The sequence below is a fragment of the Amphibalanus amphitrite genome, unplaced genomic scaffold (assembly GCF_019059575.1).
Source record: "Amphibalanus amphitrite isolate SeventyFive unplaced genomic scaffold, NRLGWU_Aamphi_draft 000117F_arrow, whole genome shotgun sequence".
Lineage (NCBI taxonomy): Eukaryota > Metazoa > Arthropoda > Thecostraca > Balanomorpha > Balanidae > Amphibalanus > Amphibalanus amphitrite.
The window spans coordinates 86,497-107,115 of record NW_024881612.1 but is presented as its reverse complement, the minus strand read 5'-3'; the positions used below and the strand labels follow the sequence as shown (position 1 = coordinate 107,115).

Sequence of the window (20,619 nt, the reverse complement as noted above, 5' to 3'; positions counted from 1 at the left end):
CCACAATCTGTGCCCACCATTCCATTGCACCAGCTCTGCGAAATATCGCTGTACTTCTGCTTCAGTTGGTGTCTTATTTTTCGTTACCAGCAGGCAGCAGTGCTTTATCCTATATCGGTTACCTGACTAGTTCCGTTGGCCTGCGCGGCTCTCAGCTGGTGCTGTAGGGAGGCGATCTTTGCACCGACCCGCGGCCGGCCGGCCACCGGTGGCCGCCGGGGCGGCGGGCCGTTGGTCACCCGCAGCTCCTCGGAGCCGGCCACCGGGTTAGCGTCGTAGTGGCCCTCCTCCGACTGGCAGTGGCCGCGGGTCAGCTCAGGTCAGGGCGGGACGGGAGGAGTGGGCAGCCCGAACATAGAGGACAACGAGCGACCAGTGCACAGCGGTACTTCCATAATTAGCTAACACATATACTCGAACAGAATCGGTGTAGAATCGGTGCAGATGTGGACGGTGATACAGTAGGTATACGGCCAACACTATGTGCTCAACAAAAAGCGTGCTGCGCACTGACATATAACACATGAGCAATGAAGACAATCATACCTATAAGCCAGCTACGTGCAGTGGGTAACAGGACACAAATACGCATTAAGATGTGCAACAGTGAACACTGAACAGTGAAGTCAATAGATACATAAAGCAGGCGATGGCCAGGGGCACACACCTGGACGGCTCTGTCTCTCTCCCTCCCTCTCTCTCTCTCTCCCTCTCTCCATCTCTCACCTGTGAAGTCTGCCCAGCGACCCCCGCCGGCGGCGGCGGGATGATGAACGACGCTATCTGGTCTCTGGTCAGCTCTACGACCGGTGACCCGTCCTGACGTACCCGTGGCGCCGCCTGGAGCACAGGTCAGGTCAGGCGTGGTCAGGTCACAGCACGTTAGATCCACAGAGACGCAATCGACATCCTACAAAACATACAATAAACATTAAGAGACGGTAAGGCAATAAATAGCCACTAGCCAGTCTGCTATGCCACTAACAACTCATCGCGTACAAGCACAAAGTCACGTTTTCCGACCATTTCTATTTTTATTCTATTTAGTTAGAGTCCAGGGCTTGCCTCTAACTGGGCTTGCCATCGTTTCCTATCTTCCCACCATGTGATCGAGACGTGCAATGTAATTGCGACATTTCCACCACTGTAATATAGATGACGATATATTTCCTGCGCTGTCACAGTCGCCAAAAAGATGGTCCAGTGGGGACCGCAGCCCAGCCAGAATGTCTCGAATGTCTGAACTCGATCATTTACACTGTCTCTCGATATCACAAGGTCCCATGAGGTCGGCCACAAGACACACGCCCTTCATCAGAAATATGACGGCACGACAATGAAAGAACGAAATAAATGAAGGCAGAAACTGCGCCGAGCAATATCGTCAATTCCCGCGGGGCACAGAAGCGGAAATGAAAGATGTTCATTGAATATGAGAAGCTGACGCTCCTGGCCAACCGTTATTCAATTCGACACCTAGTTACGTTGGACCGAGCGTGGTTGCTGCAATAAGAATACGGCAGTGGAATGAAGTTTGGAATATCCACGCATCATGTGTGTAAAAATATAATTTATGCTGGTTTTCTTTAATAGAGTAAGTCAATGAAGTGCGAAAGCCCAGAATTTCTCATCCAGCAAGCAAGTGCCCTACGTAAATAGGTAAGTGTAATGCGTCATTCTGGGAAAACCAAATGGAGACTCCGAGACGACACGCGGGCAGTCAGTGTGGCAAGGCGTTGGGAGTCAAAGACCCGTCACTCACCTGACCTGCGAGTCAGGCGCCCGTGACCGACCCCACGGGGGTCTCGGAGTCCCGCCACTGACCTGTTGTGAGCCAGGGACACGCGACTAACCCCACGGGGGACTCGGAGTCCCGTGACTGACCTGCTGTGACCCTGGGACCCGCCACTGACCTGCTGCGAGTCAGGAAACCCGCGACTAACCCCACAGGGGACTCGGAGTCCCGCCACTGACCTGCTGTGACCCTGGGACCCGCCACTGACCTGCTGCGACCCTGGGACCCGCCACTGACCTGCTGTGACCCTGGGACCCGCCACTGACCTGCTGCGAGTCGGAGGGCGGCGGCGGCAGCGTCAGGTTGGCGATCAGGCTGTCGATGTCGGAGCCGGTCGGCTGCGAGCTGAACCCGCTGCTGGGAGAGTCCTCCGGAGAGTGCAGGGCCGCTGCTGGGGATGGGACAAAGATATGGAGTCAGGTACGCAGTCAGAGTAGAGGTATATGGGTACAGAGTAGTTAGATATAGTGTCAGAAGGTCGTAAGGATTATTAAAGGTCAGCTCAAGCTGTAAGCACATGTTTACGCTAAGGACGAACTTACGTCATGGAAATGAATTTAGTGCGATGTGATAAAGTTGGTTGGATAAAAACTGGTTACATGACTTCCAGATAACTTTGGCAGGTTATTAATTCAAATATCAAGATAGCATTCTTCGAACCTTGGCTCATCTGTCATTCATACGCTTCCTTTACCACCCATCATTCCTAATCACTGACCAGCTTTTAATCGGGGATCAATTCCCTCATTTATTCTCTAAACTAACCAGTCTTCCCGTTTCACCCCTTCCCATTAACTGACTGACCTCTGACCATCTCGCCGACCCTGTCCAGGTCACCGAGGTCGCGCTCCAGCGCCTGAAGCTCGGCCTCCAGCGTCTCCCGGTCAGCGAACGGGGTCGGTGGAGTAGACAGCTCCGGAGGGATCCTCGGTGGACCGTCCTGGAGGGACACAGGCGTTTGTGGCGGTTAAAAGGAGGGTTGACATGGGTTCATACCTATCGAGTCGCAGGTGCTCTTGACCAGGTGACTTTATACGAGGTGGTGAGCGAGCGAGAGGCATACGGCGACAAAGCATGCACATTGCACACGGCCACAATATGAGATAGATCGAATTGCCTGCATCATCAATTAGCAGACAAGACCTTTGAGGACGAAAAGTTCAACAGATATTGATGTGCGATTTTTATCGTTCGATAGTAGCGCGTTTCTACGATCGAACCATAACTTTGCTTCAATGAGCGTCACTATATGTCAGAACACAACGAGCTGTGCTTGTGCGAAGCATGGTTACCTCGTCCGGTGTCATGGGCGGCGGTATCATAGTCAGGTCGATGATGTCTGGGTCAGCGTATATCGCCCCCGTCTGCAGTCCCGCCTCGGTCGCGCCGTCCGTGCTCTGAAGGACCTCCTGGGACAGCCAACCAACAGAGATTAGTCGGTACCGCGCGCGGCACACCGGTACAACTTCCACTGAATCCGCCAACCAAGTTTGTAACTAGAGAACGAACATCCGGGCCAATTATATCAAACTTCAAACTTCAGTAAATGGGACACAACGAAGCCGGTCTTATGTAATGTGGGCTGTGAATATGAAAATGTAATGGAGGTAGAAATATAACGTTCAATATGCAACGCCGCCGTCAGATAATCTAGCACTGGCGTTGCATGATGATTGGCTTCAAAGATCAGCGAACAGATGGTCAAACTTTCATTAATTTTGGGTTATGAAACAAACCTACAGGAATTATGAAAAATAACACAAATACCTATCAAATGGGCATATTTATAGGAGCAAGGTAACTTCACACAATGTGATTGTCAATTTGCATGCCGCAAACACTACCACGTTAAACTAATAGGGTTAAGCCTGCGTCATGGACGGTCTCGCTAACATGCTAGTCACACCAGTATAACGCCTTTTGGGGCGACTAACGGAGCGAGCGAGGGGGTGAGTCTTGCACGTGCGAAATTTCGAGGGGGTACCTCCAACTGACTTGTGCACGGCACCCTACTGACCGGTTTCTAGCGATGTGCCAAATTTGAGCACAATCGGCCCAGCCGTTCTCGAGATCTGGGAGCGGCACCCTGCACGTGCGCACGTGCAAAATGGGTCCCAACTGACTTGTACACGGCACCCTACTAACTGGTCCCTAACTGTGTACCAAATTTGAGCGCCATCGGTCCAGCCGTTCTCGAGATCTGGAAACGACCCCTGCACGTGCGCACGTGCAGCAGCACCCCAACTCTGGCACATGGATATGCAGTGCCTAGTGGGTGCCTACCTACATACCAACTTTCAGCGCAATCGGCCAAGTAGTTACCGAGATATTGCAACAATTACAAAACTGACACCTCTTCGTTTTGCACGTGGCACGTGCATAAGGGGTCACCCACATGCATCGGGAATAGTCCAATACTTGGTAGAAGGAATGAAGCTACCCTACAAAAATTACCGCATGTAAATCGGTCAAGTGGTTGCTGAGATATAAGCTTCGCAAAAGCGTCCGCACGGCCGGCCGGCCGGCCGGCCGCTCATACTCAGAAATTTCCGTTATTCTACGTAAGACTCCGCTCGCTTCGCTCGCTCCGTAATAAACCACATTACTGTATGCCTGGCCTATTCAAATACATTAGCCAGAGGGGTGTGGTAATAACTGGTGTAAGCAAATTGACCACGGTCAAAAATGCATTACCAGAATGCACTAAAGCCAACATTTTGGGATGGTCTCGTTCCTAAGTCGGCTAAGAGCTTCGGCCCAGAAGATAAATTTATCGTTGGCATACAGTAAAATACATACCAAACTCGGCCGGTGATAAATTTTCAAGACCTCAGTCCTTACTGATTTTTGAACTCGGCCTTCGGCCTCGTTCAAAAATCCAGTAAGGACCTCGGTCTTGAAAATTTATTTACACCGGCCTCGTTCAGTATTATATATCCCCGCACCCCACAGACGCACAAACGCACCTTCAGCTGGTCCTCCGATGCGTTATCCGGACTGAGCAGGCCGAAGCTGGCGCCGCCGGCGGCCGGCTTCTGAGACGCAGCTTGCAGCGGTCGCCGGTAGGGGGACCCGGTCGGTGTGGATAGCGAGTCGGTGTCACTCTCTGAGTGGTCGACGTCGGGCAGCTTGATGCCCTTCACACCGTCCAGACGGTCCTTAGACGTCTGTGAATGGAGGTAAAGTAGTTACACAACAAATGGATGGATGGATGGTGGCATGCTATTGTGCAGACCATTTTACTTAACTGCCATCAGACGACAGAACGTTTCATTTGAACGGTACTTACAACGTTAAATCGACGCGTACACATCTTCCCACTGTATAGAAAAGCGAACTGAACAATGTTTCATCGATCAGGCATACCCTAGCACCGACAATAATACGTCCCGGCCAAATCAGCGTGGGTCTCTGAACAGCCCTCACCCATCCACTCGTCTTCGTCCGCCGTTCGAACGGGATAGTTATTAGTGAACGCTGCTTCATTAGCGACGATAACAGACGATGAAGTTATTTGAAAACCAAATATGACACCGATTTTTTTAAATACAAAAATATCCGCCTTTTACCAAAGCATGACAAAAATGCTTTTAATAGTAATTTTGACGTAGTCGAGTAAAATTCACAAAACACATTATAAGTAAAGAGACATAAAGACATAAAGCCGTCAAGATATAAGTCACAAGTTTGCCAGCGCCGTCTCGTTTATAGCAATCTCTGTCTCGCTAGCGACTATTGCCCCTACCTCTTCCCTACCTTCCCAGCCGCTAGCATCATTTACCTCTCTCCCACAAACCTGACACCCGCCAGCTCACCTGTGAAATCAGCAGCAGGCTGTCGCTGTGTTTGAGCGGTCCGAACGCTGCCTCAGACTCTGACCGGGAGAGTGCCGAACGCAGGGACTCAGCGTCCTCCACGTCTTCGTCAGGGACGCGGGATGACGATGTGGTCAGGTAGTTCTCGGCGTCGGCTACTAGTTGGCGCATACCGGCCAGCCGCTCAATCACCTGTGGGTGTTGTAAGCGGGGTTAGGGTGAGGTCGGTCGGATAAGGTCGTAGAGGACTGGGAAGGCTGTGGAGGAGGGAGATGGCGATGGAATTATTGGAAGGGCGTACATTCCTTCCTTCAGGCTCGATCAAGTCAGATAGGGGCATGGATGAGGGTTAGGGATTCGGGGCTTTGGACATGTTGTGTGGAACAAGAGTTGAAATCACACGATTTGCCCGATTTGAGAGAAAACCGTATCACTTTAAGCCGATAAGTTCAGTAAGTTGAAAGTTACCACAAACTCGATAAGAACAAGATCAATGCATTGACAATAAGATCGGCAAGAAAGTTGTCAAACCACTACGAGCTAGCGACCTTAGGTATTCAAACACACCACGACTTTCACGCATCGAGTCATAAAACATTCAACAAGTTTAAATGTCACCGCGGAGAGTTACGGATGAGCTAGGCAGCTGCGACTGCAACACACTTTGAGCTCAACAATCCCTCCTGGCTCTTACCTCGCTATTTTTCGCTTCGGCAAAACTTTCCTCCTCCTCCTCATCTCGGTCGGTGGCGGCCGGGATGAAGTCGGGCTTGCCATTGATCGCCGTGAATCTTGCCAAGTTGGCGTTTGTCTCCGTCCTGCCGGCGGAGGTTAAGTTTAGCGCGGAGAGGGGTCGCCATCCGTCACCCGAAGGCCCCAACGGAACCTCGTTCGAAGAGCGGCAGATCTCGAGCGTCACTGAAATGGAACTCCTCTCTAACTGGCTCCACTGGGCCGGGTAAGCCCTTCCAGCCTTTACCTAAATACCCTTCTCTATGTAAATGGGCCATGCAAAACGTCTGGTGTCTCGGCTGTCTGGAAATGAAATGAAGGAATGGGAGACAGAGCACAAAAGCATTATGGCCTGCCGTCGTCTGGCGCCGGGCCGGACTAGGGTGGGCGGAGGCTATTAATATGAAAAGTTGTGCGCCGCCGCGCTGATGATGATAGATTTCTGCGGCGAGGCAGCTGCCATCGCCGCCGGTTAGGACTCAGAAGGGCGTGACGAGAGGAAGAACAGAAGCGGGAGTAGAATTCGGATAAAAATATCTCGATCGAGGACCGATGCTAATAAAAACGAGATGTGGCTACCAAGGTCTGTCGGTGACATAAGCAGGACGCCAGCCACAGTGTAAGCATTTGAGAACATAACGTAACTTCAATGCTCATATTTCACAAATCAGCCCGATCACAATCACCCACGGTAGTGTTCACCCACCCCTCACTCACGTTTTGTTCATGTTCTTATCGACGGCCGGCGCTCGGCGCTGCTCCTCGGGGCTGCTGCCGGCGCCGTCCCTCCTCTCGGCCGGGGAGTGTCCGTTCAGCCGCGGCGAGCCGTCCGCCGCCGGGCCGTTGGGGAGCTCCGTCGGGGCGGCGCCGGCTGACCGGTCAGCGGCCGGCCGCGGTGACCGGTCGGCGGCCGGCGGGTGACCGTTGGTCATGCCCGCGGCGGCGCCGGACTCGGCAGACGCCCGATACGGGGGAGGCAGGGAGAAGTCAGCCCGCATTGTACTGGCCACCCCAGCGCCGCCCGTGTAACTCCAGCTGTCCGGTGTCACCACGTGGGTCGTGTGGTACGGAGGCGCTGTCGGGAGAACGGCGCAGCGTGAGCAGGGCAGAGAAATAACACCCAGGTTAAGTAAAATAATGATATAATGGACATTACATTAGTTGGCTGCAAGGCGGGCTTTGCGGCAACTTACTAGTGGCAACTTTGGAATGTTTACTACGCAGTTCAAAGCTAAGTTTGTTTCCACAAGTTCCTGATCGCATTTGGCTTTAGTTGGCAAGGTTACTTCGCTACTGGAATATTAAGTTCATGAGCTAACTATTTGCATATTTTGTTTATTGGAGCTTAAGGGCGCGCCGACTTGGTGAATAGCAGCGATGTTCTCAAATAAACGTTCTTCATCCTTATTACTCAACATATTGCGACCTAGCATCGCTCGAAATCGCTCGCATTACACAGATGGCAGATTAATTCATCTACTGGTACAGCAATCTCCTACACTCTACGCAAAACCACAGTCGATATTCATTTCGCTACCTCTCAGTTTGAAGTAATTCCGCGGCAGTAAACCCGTCGACTCCCCCGCTCCTCTCTTCCCGGCAACCCTCCCCACCACTTCACTAATGCACCTCCCCTCCTCCCACGAACCCCATCCATCCACATTGCTCTCCGCGGGCCGGCCCAAACCATTCCCGGATTGGCGTCCCTCTCCTGCGACAATACTGGCGCGTCAATACACCCCCGGCGATACTCGGGGCTATTAGACCAGCTGGCAACACCTGCATCCTCACTCAGCCGGTCTGGCAACACCTGAGCCATCCGCGACCGCCAGCACCCAAAGCGGGCCGAGCGGGCGGGAGAGCCACTTACGGCGCTACCGATAGATGGCAGCACCAACATCGCCTGAAGGTAGACTGTGCCGCACGACAGGGAACGGAATATCAGCACTGCCGCGGCAAGAGATACAGTTGCACGGTGTGTGTGCATGTGCTTTTGTTACCATGTTTTGTTAGATAGACTAATGACTAAAAGCATAGATAAAGATTCATTGTCGGGACCGCATTGGCAGCGGTCACTGCCGTTATAGCCTACCTATGTTCGATACATTGCAATGGAACAAGGATTACAATGTGTTTCAAAGCATAAAAACGAACAGAAAATGCTTAAAACACCGAATCAAAAAGGACTAACAACACAGTGCTGATCTACCGTTGTGCATAAAATACGAAACCACCAAGGGAGGCAGTCAGTGAGTAAGCCACCATTGCGTGACAAATAAGGCCAATGTATAACCGTTCTTTGTTTGCCTGACAGTCTAATATTGGGCCGGAAAACTGGTCATAACCGGTCGGAGAGCATCTCTCATACAGATGGCGTACAGCATACCATGGTGGCTGGTGGCACACATCCGACACGCTACGTCACGTGATAATGACTCGTGAGACCGCCCGCCTCGGACAGAATGTAGGTAATTTGCTGCGAAAGTCTACAATAAAGTCCATGTGGTCGGATGCTTGCTCAAAACTCCTAAGCACAGCTGCTGTTGCGCAATCGTCTCGCCCAGGAAGTTTTACAGGTATAACGTTTTACAGGTACAAGTTTTAAGGTATAACGTTTCGAGACGTGGTTTTGCGGTACCTAAGTGAGAGGCAGCCGGTGTTTCACTGCCCTAACCGTCACCTGTAATTACTATTCTGCTGCAGTAGCGACATGTCTGTAAGCGTCCTACCGCTCTTGCCGCTGTCTCAGCAGGTAAGCAACAGAACCTACCTGCGTCGCCTGCTGTACGGACGCATCCTGTCGCAGTCTCGGCAGGTAAGCACCAAAACTCACCTGCGTCGCCTGCTGTACGGACGCGTCCTGTCGCAGTCTGGCCGGCACCAGAACCTACCTGCGTCATCCTGCTGAACAGACGCGTCCTGTCGCACCGGCAGGGTCCGGCCGGTGGCCAGTAGGTAATAACCCCCGATGGCCAGCACCAGTTCCGATGCGTCCCGTTCGTCCAGGTTCAGTACGATCGACTGTTCGGGTCAGAGGTCACAGGTCAGACGGCTCGCTGTCCCGGCGGGAAGACCCGGGCTTACACTAAAGTCGCCGGGGTTATTGCCTATGATCTTTGCTTAAAGATTAGACCGTGTGCTTTGACCGACGTTTAGTTGGCGATATACGGAACCGGCCGAAGTTAAGGTTACATTACCGTACATCAGAGGAAGCAAAAATAATCAATGCTATTCTTGAGCTGGTTTTCTACATCGAAGTTATCGTGAACCAGAGACGGAAGCGAATTCGTTCTCAGACGCCAGCTAAGATAAATGCAAATGATGGGACGTTTCCGCAAACCTGGCAAGTACCTACTTAAGCATCGTTTGAATTTTCAGCTTGAATTACAAAACCACTGTCTCAGTTTGAAGTTAAAGCGGTTGAATGTTCCCTCTAAGACTCTTAGATATCAGTACAGGGTGGACCAAAAAGGATGGAAACATTTTGAACTCGCATAAAGTATGTGTTATTGCATGCAGGTGACTGAAAATGATACCAAACGAGAGAACATTTCGTGGAATTCATAATGACATCTCTCTCATCTGCTTTCTCTCGTTTTCCTTCTCTCACAGCAAATGTTCGAAGAGGCCATCTTTGCGAGACAGGCAAAGAGCGGCCCGCCTGCCGGCTGACGCGATAGCCCGATGACACATGTCCTCTGGTATGACTCGCACAGCCTTGGTGGTCGCTCTCTTCAGATAACAGAGGCCTACATAACCTTCCTTGTAGACCTGACCCTTGAGATGACTCCACAGGAAAGGAATCCATAGGTCAGATGAAAAGACAGACAGGCCAGTTCCACTTCGGCTCGAGGATGGGAGCGACAACACCGTGGCTGACGACCAAAAGCGCTACCAAGCGACGCTAAAGAAGTTGTTGAAGTGAGCCCAAACGAAGTATGGCAGTCTCATGGACCTCATGTGATTCCAGCCAGACGGTGCGCCTCCTCACATCGCGAAACAACGCTCAAGTGGAGCGAGAACCACTTTGGTGACCGGCTGATATCCCGCAGTGCCTGTCGGAACTGGCCTGTCTGATCACCTGACCTGACCCCGATGGATTTTTTCCTGTGGGGTCATCTCAAGGCCAGGTTTACAAGGAAGGTTCTAAAGGCATCTGTTACCTGAAGAGAGTGATCACCAAGGCTGTACGAGCCAAACCAGCGGACATGTGTCATCGGGCTATCGCGTCAGCAGCCAGGCTCTTTGCCTGTCTCGCAAAAGTGGCCTCTTCGAACATTTGCTGTGGGAGACTGAAAACGAGAAAAAGCAGATGAGAGAGATGTCATTATGAATTTCCACGAAATGTACTCTCGTTTGGTATCATTTTCAGTCACCTGCATACAATAACACATATTTTATGCGAGTTCAAAATGTTTCCATCCTTTTTGGTCCACCCTGTATGAATAGTATTTGGCATTGCATAATCTACCTATAAGCTGGTTCATAAGACGAGATTTTATGTCATATGTCAACACACCTATCAAACTGAACAACAATTAAATAAAACACATAAATGTCGGGAAGTAACTGCATACAAATAGCTACATAAGACAAATGTAGATTCCACAGAAGCGTCCCGGACAACTTTGAACCGAGAGAATCTGCACTGGACGCGGTGATAGAAAACCGGCACGCGGCGCATGCAAAGTGCGGCCACAATGATTGAGATTCCAGCCAACAAAAGGTCCCGGAAAACCACTTTACCGGGGAAGCTGGGGCCAGATGTGTTTGGCATAAGGCAGATCGACGCTTCGACGCTGGTAATAGCAACGGCCAGACAAAAGAACAAGATGCACTGAGTACCATGAGGTGAAGCTTGTTAGGAATGACATGCTCCACACTACACATACCTACCTACATATGTGGTGAGAATACACTAAGAAAACGAATATATTTACATGAAAAATATATGATCGTTATAATAGACAAACACCTAAACACATAAGACCATGCGTTAACTTTTTCTGTCGGTTTACCAGCTAGCTCCCCAGCAGCTTGGTTCTGCCCTGTACGCTCCACCCGAACCTTGCCCCTCCGCTCTTTCCCCAGCGGTTCTTCCCATCACCCAAACCCCCACCTCTATCCCCACTCGCCTGTTTATCCGGGTCCTTCAGCACCAGGTGTACGCGATGGGAGAGCTCGTGCTCCCTGGTCACCTCCAGTTCGGCCAGCTCGCTCACTTCACACAGAGCCTCCGGCTGAAAATGGACCAGTCATGTCAGCAATGGCTAATGGTTCCTTGTGGTGGTACCGAAATAGCAAGCACGAGGCATGAAGCTACCAGGGTATCCAATATCAGATACGATTGAACGTGATATTCCATTGATCCACAGCACTACAATAGTGTTCGATGGGTAAAACTATCGAAGGCACTAGCACAATCCGTCTCCCCTACCGGTAACCATGACAACCGGAGCCGCCGGAGGGAGGCCCAACGGTCAGGGGACGTCGCCCGGCTAAAGTCAACATGCCGGGCGCTCCCGAGGCGACGGGGACGCGCTCCCGCCGGCCCGCCCACCGCGGATGCCGTGGCGGGTGGCGAGTCCGCCGCGCCAAGGGGAGAGCGAGCGGTGACCAGCTGACCGCTCCGGACGCTGGGGAGCTACCCCGCCGTGTAGAGCGTCCACTCCGGCCGTCCGCTGACAACAGGACTCTGCGCCGTCCAACACGGCTGTCAACGGAGCAGACGCGGACGGCTGGGGTCCCGGACCGCCCTCAAATGATCATCACTCATCTGAACATACGGTCGATGACTGCGAAATTGGAACAAATCAACGCTTTCCTGGAATCAAAACAGATTGATATTTTATGTCTGTCAGAAACATTTTTAACGGAAAGTATAAGAACGGACTTTCTAGTCTTTCCCGGCTATGCCGTCCTCCGGGCTGACCGAAGCAAGCCAAGGCGTGGCAGCTCAGTGATACGAGGAGGTGGAGTTGCTATCATCTACCGTGACTCAATAAAAATTTCGCTTTTGAAAATTCATAATACCGATCCGGTAACCGACGCACTCTGGCTGTCTGTCACCAGTCACGGTCGGTCTCTTGTTCTTGGCGTCATTTACCGGCCTCCAGACAGCTCCGTTACAGACTTCCTGGACTCCCTCAGAACTCAGCTACAAGAAGCACTATCGAAAGGACAGCCAGTGGTCCTGCTCGGGGACATGAACATCGATATATCCACCAGAGATGGCGCTGGGGTAATAAGATATGAGCAGCTTCTGGCTGAGCTCAACCTAAATCAGCTGGTTAAAGAGCCAACACATCTGTTTCCACGTCCGTCAATTCTCGACCACATTATAACCAGTCTGCCAGATCTCCATGCAGCTGTCAGCGTACTAGACGACTCGCTCAGTGATCATCAGCCGGTGACGTGTGTCGTGAAAATACCCAAACCGCAAAAAAAATCAAGGACTCTTCATACCAGGCGTTGGCACAAAACGGACTGGAACGCAGTTTGTCTGGATCTTTTGCTAGCGGACTGGAGTGAGATGTTAGAGACCGCTGATGTCAATAGCAAGCTTGAAAAATTCATGCGCGTCTGGAACGAGGTCATAGACCGGCACTGTCCCATGGAAAATGTACGCACAAATAGAAAACGTGGCTGTCCATGGCTCTCCAGTGAACTGCGTGACCTGATGACGAAGCGAGACCAGGCTAAAAAGGACTGGCTGAACCTCCGCACTGCAGATCGACACGTGACCTTCAGAAGACTTCACAACAGTGTTAAAAGCAAATTAGCACGTGCACGGAAAGATTTTCTATGTAACGAATTAATGCGCAAGAACTTCAGTGGCTTTTGGAAGAAGTTTAATCAGTATGTAAAAAACACGAGCGGCAACTGTCTAGATAACAACCTTGATTCAAAACACGCCGACATGTTTAATGCGTATTTTGCGAATGTAGGCTCTAACATTGCAGCAGAACTCTTACCTCGCAGACAGGATGACACGTATGTCGATCCCCAGATACGTCCCCCTGTGGTGTGTGCCACAAGCTTTGAGCTTCAGCCCGCTACTCTACCTGAGCTGTCAACAGCGGTGCGTCTGATGAGCAATTCGAAAGCTGTCGGACTGGATGGAGTCCCCATCCTGGCCATTCGTCGTTGTTTTGCTGTGATCGGTCCGCTGCTCCTTCATATCATTAACACTTCAATATCAAGCGGCATATTTCCAGAAAAGTGGAAAATAGCGTGTGTAGTTCCTTTACATAAGAATGGTGATCACAGTCGCGCTAGCAACTATCGTCCAATTTCACTTCTGCCAGTCATGTCGAAAATCGCTGAGCGTGTCGTGTGCACCCAATTAACCCACTATCTCAAAGAAAATGACTTACTAGGTAACAGCCAGTATGCTTACCGCAAGGGCCATTCAACGGAAGACGCCATCCTCGAGACCATTGCCTGGACTACTGATCAAATCGATAGGGGCCACATTGCTTCAATAACAGCAATAGACCTGAGCAAAGCGTTCGACAGCGTCAATCATGAAATTCTTTTGATGAAACTAGCGTGGCACGGCGTCCCATCACACTGGTTTAAAAGTTATCTGAGCGGCCGTGGTCAAATGGTTCGAGGTGGTTCTGAGGTTCTTCCCGTGAAATTCGGTGTCCCACAAGGATCAATCCTGGGACCTGTTCTCTTCAGTCTAGTCACAGCTGACCTACCAAATTGTATACCTCATGGCCGCGTTATATGCTATGCAGATGACACTCAGCTTTTGGACAGCTCGCCGACAGACAGCGAAAGTCTCATCCAGTTCAAAAGGCGTTTGGAATCTTCAATGGCCTCAGTGCAGACATGGTTCACTACCAACTCATTTAAAATGAACGTAGCCAAAACTGATTTCATTCTAATCGGCACATCATCAGCTTTGCAGAGAGTCTCTGATTTCAAACTTGACTTTTGTGAAAGTTCGCTTGAACCTTCAGACAACATTAAAGTATTGGGAGTGAAAATAGACCAAACGTTATCCTGGCAAAAACACGTTACAGAAGTTTTACGACGCTGCTACTCTATTCTATCGTCCTTAAACAGGTTCCGGCGTCACTTTTCTGCTGAGGCTCTTATTCTGATTATCCAGGCACACGTCTTTTCCCAGATATTGTACTGCTTGCCAGTTTGGGGTGGGGCCTGCAAAAACCAAATATCTCGCGTTCAGAAAGTAATAAACTTCGCAGCCCGTGTAGTAACCGGAACACGCCGCCATGAGCACATCACACCCACCCTAAGTGCGCTTCAGTGGCCAACAATTGAAGAGCTCATCAAGGAGCGTGATTGTTTAAAAGTATTTCGCGCTTTGAATAACTGCGACGCCCCCAAAGCTCTAAAAAGGATGTTTCACCAAAGATCAGACATAACCACTCGAGTGACCCGCCTGGCATGTACCAATCGGCTCCACCTTCCAAAAGTGCGTCTGTCTATTACACAACGATCTTTCCCGTACCGAGCCGCAACTGAATGGAATCGACTTCCAATAGAAACTACACAAACAGCGTCAGAAAAAGATTTCAGGAAAAAACTTAGGTGTAAAAACGCGTGAACCATACCAGCTCAGTGCTCACTTGCTCAGGGATAGTATCACGGATCGCGTATACTGTGTAATGTGTAGTGTGTACTCTGTGCCTTGCTGTGCGCCATGTAGTGTATGTTACCGTACGTTGGCACCTTACCGTGTACATCTGTGCGGAAATTTGTGTTTACATTACTGCCGTGTACAACTCTACCATGTTTAAAATGTCCTGAAAAACTGTGGGAACACGGACGGACATTTAATGTTAATACAATAATAATACACAAACTTCTCTCTCTAACTATCTCTATCTCTAACTTATTGTCTGATAACATAATAATAAATATTTGTAAAATTACAATAGCTATCAGCTATGCATTACCCAATTCAATATCATTCTAACTTGACCTCAGCTGCCCCCGGCACCTCCCTCACCCGCCCCCTCTCCCCGAGTCCGGGCAACTCGCACCGTATCAGTCTATTTATGGCAGCCCACTCTGAGACTAGCGGACGCAATAACGGTCACATAAGCGGCTCGCAAAGTCGGCAATCATTTCCGATGGCCAGCGTATCGACGTCACTGCACACTGCACAGGTCACGTGTGAGGCTGAGCGGTGGCGTCAGCGCTGGGCCATGGGTAGCGGTATCGGACATCGGGCCATGGACGTCAGCAACAGTCAACAGACGTCAGTATCAACACATCAGGTCCGTACTAGACCATGGACGTCAGCATCAGACGTCAGTATCAACACATCAGGTCCGTACTAAACCATGGACGTCAGCATTAGACGTCCATATCAACACATCAGGTCCGTACTAGACCATGGACGTCAGCATCGCATAATCATGGACATCAGTATCGGAAAGTGAATGTCTGTACGTGACCATTAACATCAGCGTCAGAAAACGAACACCAGTGTCGGGCCGTGGGCATGGAAATAAGAGTCTAACCATTGCCGAAAGCTTTCAAACAATAAACGTCAGTATCAGACTATTAATCATTAACGGTTAATGATCGCCAATATTCCTGCAACAGTGGCATAACCATATCGTTAGCTCAACTCTTTATAGCACGACCACTCGCGGTAGCCTTTTCTTCCACTCCCACCTCCATCTCCTTCCTATCCAGTATACGAGTACGCCGGTGTGCGCGCTGTTTACATCTGCGGACTCCGCCGTATGTACTCATCTGACCGGTGCGGCCGGCCAGACGAGGGGCCGACTCCCCTGAGTCCGGCGGATAATACCCGTCGGAACAGCACACACATGTGCCGCGCCGCGCGATCAATCGACCGACGGAGGTGGGGGAGGACCGCGGATGATGCGGAGGTGGCGACCCAGGATCATATCATGGAGGTATTGTGTCTGTCTCCAACACCGTGCTGCATCTCTGGCATGTGTTAGTGACCGAAATTTAAATACTGGAGCTACTCAGGGGAGCTAGCTTTTCAGCTGACGTTAGCTGAAAATAAAACAAACTGACATGACTCACTACACAAACACGCAATGTGGGCTTGTGAAGCAACTCTTCGGCACAAAAGTGATCACTTCTTACTTCGTTCTTGATTTCATAGTTGTTGACTGGTTTCTGATTTCGAGATTCATGGCAACACTTCGAATGTCACTAGCCTGCACCACGGCTAATCCATACCGATACGTCAGGTTGAACGCCTCAAGCCACTGAGATTTTATCTAGCAGCCCACGGCACGAGGTAACCCATTTAAGCCGACGACAGGGGACACCTGGGACATGGAAGTAACCCATTTAACGACAGCTCACCCGCCCAGCACCGATATCACGTGCGGTGTGGTGGTAAAACGACGAGCCCGTCCGATCTTAGTGCCCCAGGACGACGCTCGATTGGTTCGACGACAATAAGAACGAATTTCGTAGCACGTACTACGGATTTATCGTCATTAATGAGTTAAAGCAGATGAAGATTGCAACAGAAGGTCAGCGACGAAGTCAAGCGGAGGCCAGGTGACCTCCTTAACTTTACCGACATACAGGCGAAAACATAAAAGACAAGGATAAACACGGCAGAACGCAAGTGTGCGCATTTTACACGAACACACTCCATTCATGAAAACGTTCGAACATAACACAGACACACAAGTACATCGCCTCAGACACAAAAACACACCCCACACATACGTACGCACACTTCGTGCACACGACAGGACATTGCAACAGGACGTTGCATCACCCCCCTCCGGTCTCCGGACGCCCTAATTGAAAAAGCGGATCCGGCTGTCTTGTGATACCGTTTTCTTCAGCCGTGCCTACTGCCGGCGGCGCTGTAAACAGGTGTTCCGTATCCCTGTGGGCCAATGCTGACAGCCCGCGCGGCGCAGCCCGGCTGCCGACGGGGCTGACAGCCTACCTCCCCGCGTACCTCCCGTGTTGCAATATCAGCCGCTTGTGCAGAGAGCTACCATTAGTTGGTCTGCGCCGCGTGCCCTGATGAATGCGACGCATTAAAACGGCGTGCCTGGAGGGCAGAAGATAGTGTGGCAACATAGAGCGTTCGTGTGTGGTGTGCAGTGAACTCACCGAACTGCTTTTGAGGCTGTTGATCTGGCTGATACCGAACTTGGGACTGACTAGGATCACCGTCTCCAGATTGGACTCCTGTGGAAAGCAAAAGACACACAATCAGCGGACAATTTCGGAGTTTTGTAGGAGGGTGTGGTAGCGAGAAAGTTTTATTGGACCAAGGGAGACTCAAAATTGTCTTGTCGATGACGTTTCGTCTCGTCATTTACCGGTCATGCATCCCTTTGTGCTCAGCTTCAAATAATTCAAACGACTAAACGTCAACCCCAAACGAAATGTCATCAGTTCTTCTCCCACCTATGAATCAGTAGCAACTGACGATAGATACCCATCATCTACTGATGACAGTAACCATCGGCAGCCCAACTGTCATCTGTCCGCTGTCACCACCGACCGCCTGTGTCTCTGACAGCGATCGCCACTGCCGCCCGCCGGCAGGCTCTCTCGTCGCATTACACCGCAGCGCTCTTAGCAAACAGGCTCGGCGCGCGTCCCCGGGGCGGTGGGACGATCCCCGGACGCTCGGTGCTCCCCCGATGGGGACCGCCGCGCGATCATGTGTACTCACGGGATCTCCAGGGATCCCGTGTTTTGGTGATTGCTCCAGGGACCGCGGACTGTTTTGGAGACCCAGTTCTGCGCGGTAATGAGCTCGGCGTTTCGGTCGCGCTAGTGGCGTTCGGATCTTATTGAGGTTGGAATTGATTTCAATGATGGTCTTTGATCCTTGTTAATACAAGGATGAAAAGATGCGTCGCAAGATTGATCTGTGTTAGAGAAAAGCAAGATCATTAGTGAGGCATTACAAAGGAAAAAAAGGTACTAAAAACTGTTATAATGGTGCCAAATACGCAAATGTGAAACTAGCACAAATGTGAAACATTTTCTACTAGCAAATAAATTTGAATATGTAGGCATAAAAATGGCACAGCGACGATGAGACAGCATTCTGGTTTGTCTACCTATATCATTCCCAGATATATCCCCACATGGATCTATTGTGGCTTATTCTCGGGCACTGGGATATAGCGCCGCGGCCTTTATAACCTCTGGGAATATACCACTGCCCTGCGGCCACCAATGGATAACGCCGCGGCAGCTGCTCCCATGGATACCGCGGCACCCGAGCTGCCTCGGCGGTCTCCCCTGCACCCAGCCCCATCGATACATCCTCCATCGCGTGAGGCAATTTATGGATGGTCCGCCACCGGACTATCGCATGACCACAGGTATTTTAATTTTCCTTTATCCCGCCTGTCGCGCTATATCAAACAGACCCAATGTTATTGTGGAGAGCGTTATTTCGGGCGAGCTCGCTGTTCCGGAGCTGCTACCTTTCTATAAAACCTGTCAAGGCCTTTAATTAGAACACCAATCTTGTCACGTCTGTTCGGCAAGCATTTTTCAGAAACGTTAGGTACTGTTTATGATGTTGATCTTGCAGCTTGAAGACATGGGCAAAGCTAATCTAGGTAACATTCAATTATCAACGCAACTTATGAAAAACGACGATGATGCTGAAAGAAAAAGTCGAACATAAAGATAGATAACATAAAGATAGACACATAATAACCTACGCACAATATGATAGCGTTTACGAAAACCACCAAGCACTTGTCAAACAGATGTGGCCAGTGCTGCCTCTTACCCCGATACTGGTGTTGAAGCACTTGGCGCCGTAGCTGGGCAGGTGGCTGATAATGTTGAGGTAGTGCAGCTTCGCCTGCAGCGCAGTCAGCTGCTTCTGACCGGCAGCGACCAGACTTTGGTTCTGCTTCAGGAAGTGCGCCAACAGCTTCCGCAGCTCCTTCCGCTTCATGGATTCCACCAGTGAGATGGGCAGGAAGCGCTCCAGGCCGAATTCCCGTCTGTAACGGAACCAGAGGTAATAGGTCAGACGGGTGGGATTGGACAGCGGGTTCAGCTGATCACGAGTCGGACGGTAAACATGAGTGGGACTAGAAGACGACGGTGTGATCACTTGTGCCCAGCAGATAGCGAACAAGATGCAGACCCAGCAAAGAAATCACGCATTTCATTTTCCAATCATTAGTTACTTCTATCCCGTACGCGAATTCAGGTCAAGCAGTGAAGGGCTCAAGAGAATGAAAGGCTCAGTGAGATGAAATGTCTGCCAATGACCGATTCAGCTGCACTGATAAACGTGTCCATTCATAAGGATCAGATGATGCGCATCACTTCAATAAATCGACGTCAGGGCGAGACGCTCTGCAGAACCGGATGAATATTTCAGGCCTCATAATTCCGTCAGAATGAATTCACTCCATTAATCATGCTCATGGCTCCGGATATGAAATCCATATGGGGTGGCGGGTTCGGGCTAAATCTGACACAGCCGGGCAGCTGCACCGACCCGACCACCTGATCCAATCACCCTCGGCCGGCCGGCGTCCGACGGCAGCCGAATCCATCTTTTTCACGTCAAGTCCGGCCGTTTTTTCTGTGGATCTCACTCTCTCCCTCCTTCCCTCCCTCTCTCTCCTCTCTATCTCCCTCTCTCTCTCCTCTCTCTCTCTCTCTCTCTCTCTCTCTCTCTCTCTCTCTCTCTCTCTCTCTCTCTCTCTCTCTCTCTGTCCCTGCTCCCTTTACTCCCCCTCTCTCTCGCTCTCTCTCTCTTCTATGCCCTTTATCTCTTGCCCACCCATTTTCGCAGCCTCATAAAACCGTCCGTTGTTCCCCTTTGGCAGGACACCGGCGGTCTGATGGGATCCACCAGCTGATCGGACAATAAATATCCACCGCCGTCTCCACCGCGGCCGTCCGGCCATCCCTGCTATCCTCCCTCTCTCTCCTCCCTCCCTCTCTCTGCCACCGCACCAGCTCAGGAGAGCCGCGACCGTGCGGACCCGCGAGAGCGCACCGAACTCTCCAATCGATCGACTCACAGAACGGTGGCCGCCGACCCACCGCTCTAAACACACGGCCGGCGGGCGCGGCAGACCGACAGGCCGATCGAGCACGGCGGCACAGTCTAAACGCCAGGCGGCAGTGTTCGGCGGGACAGTCTAGGCGCCAGGCGGTGGTGTGCGGCGGAACAGTCTACCTACACACTAGGCGGCGGTGTTTGACGGAACAGCCTACGGCCCAGGCGGTGGTGTGCGGCGGGACAGTCTATACGCCAGGCGGCATACTGACGGTGCATTTTTT

At 51.1% G+C, this 20,619-nt stretch overlaps 1 protein-coding gene across 1 annotated transcript in view; it reads right to left on the bottom strand.

Moving 5' to 3' along the window:
• Positions 1-20,619, bottom strand: part of LOC122381275 — a 78,032-nt gene that overhangs the window by 1,854 nt on the left and 55,559 nt on the right. The window contains exons 10-22 of the mRNA XM_043365265.1: positions 19,100-19,319; positions 17,449-17,526; positions 11,478-11,582; positions 9,234-9,363; positions 7,060-7,417; positions 6,305-6,428; positions 5,611-5,802; positions 4,762-4,962; positions 3,088-3,204; positions 2,600-2,735; positions 2,062-2,186; positions 727-840; positions 123-293 (exon numbers count right to left, since the gene is read on the bottom strand). Of these exons, the coding sequence (XP_043221200.1) occupies positions 123-293; positions 727-840; positions 2,062-2,186; positions 2,600-2,735; positions 3,088-3,204; positions 4,762-4,962; positions 5,611-5,802; positions 6,305-6,428; positions 7,060-7,417; positions 9,234-9,363; positions 11,478-11,582; positions 17,449-17,526; positions 19,100-19,319 (2,071 nt within the window). The remainder of the gene's footprint in view (positions 1-122; positions 294-726; positions 841-2,061; positions 2,187-2,599; positions 2,736-3,087; positions 3,205-4,761; positions 4,963-5,610; positions 5,803-6,304; positions 6,429-7,059; positions 7,418-9,233; positions 9,364-11,477; positions 11,583-17,448; positions 17,527-19,099; positions 19,320-20,619) is intronic.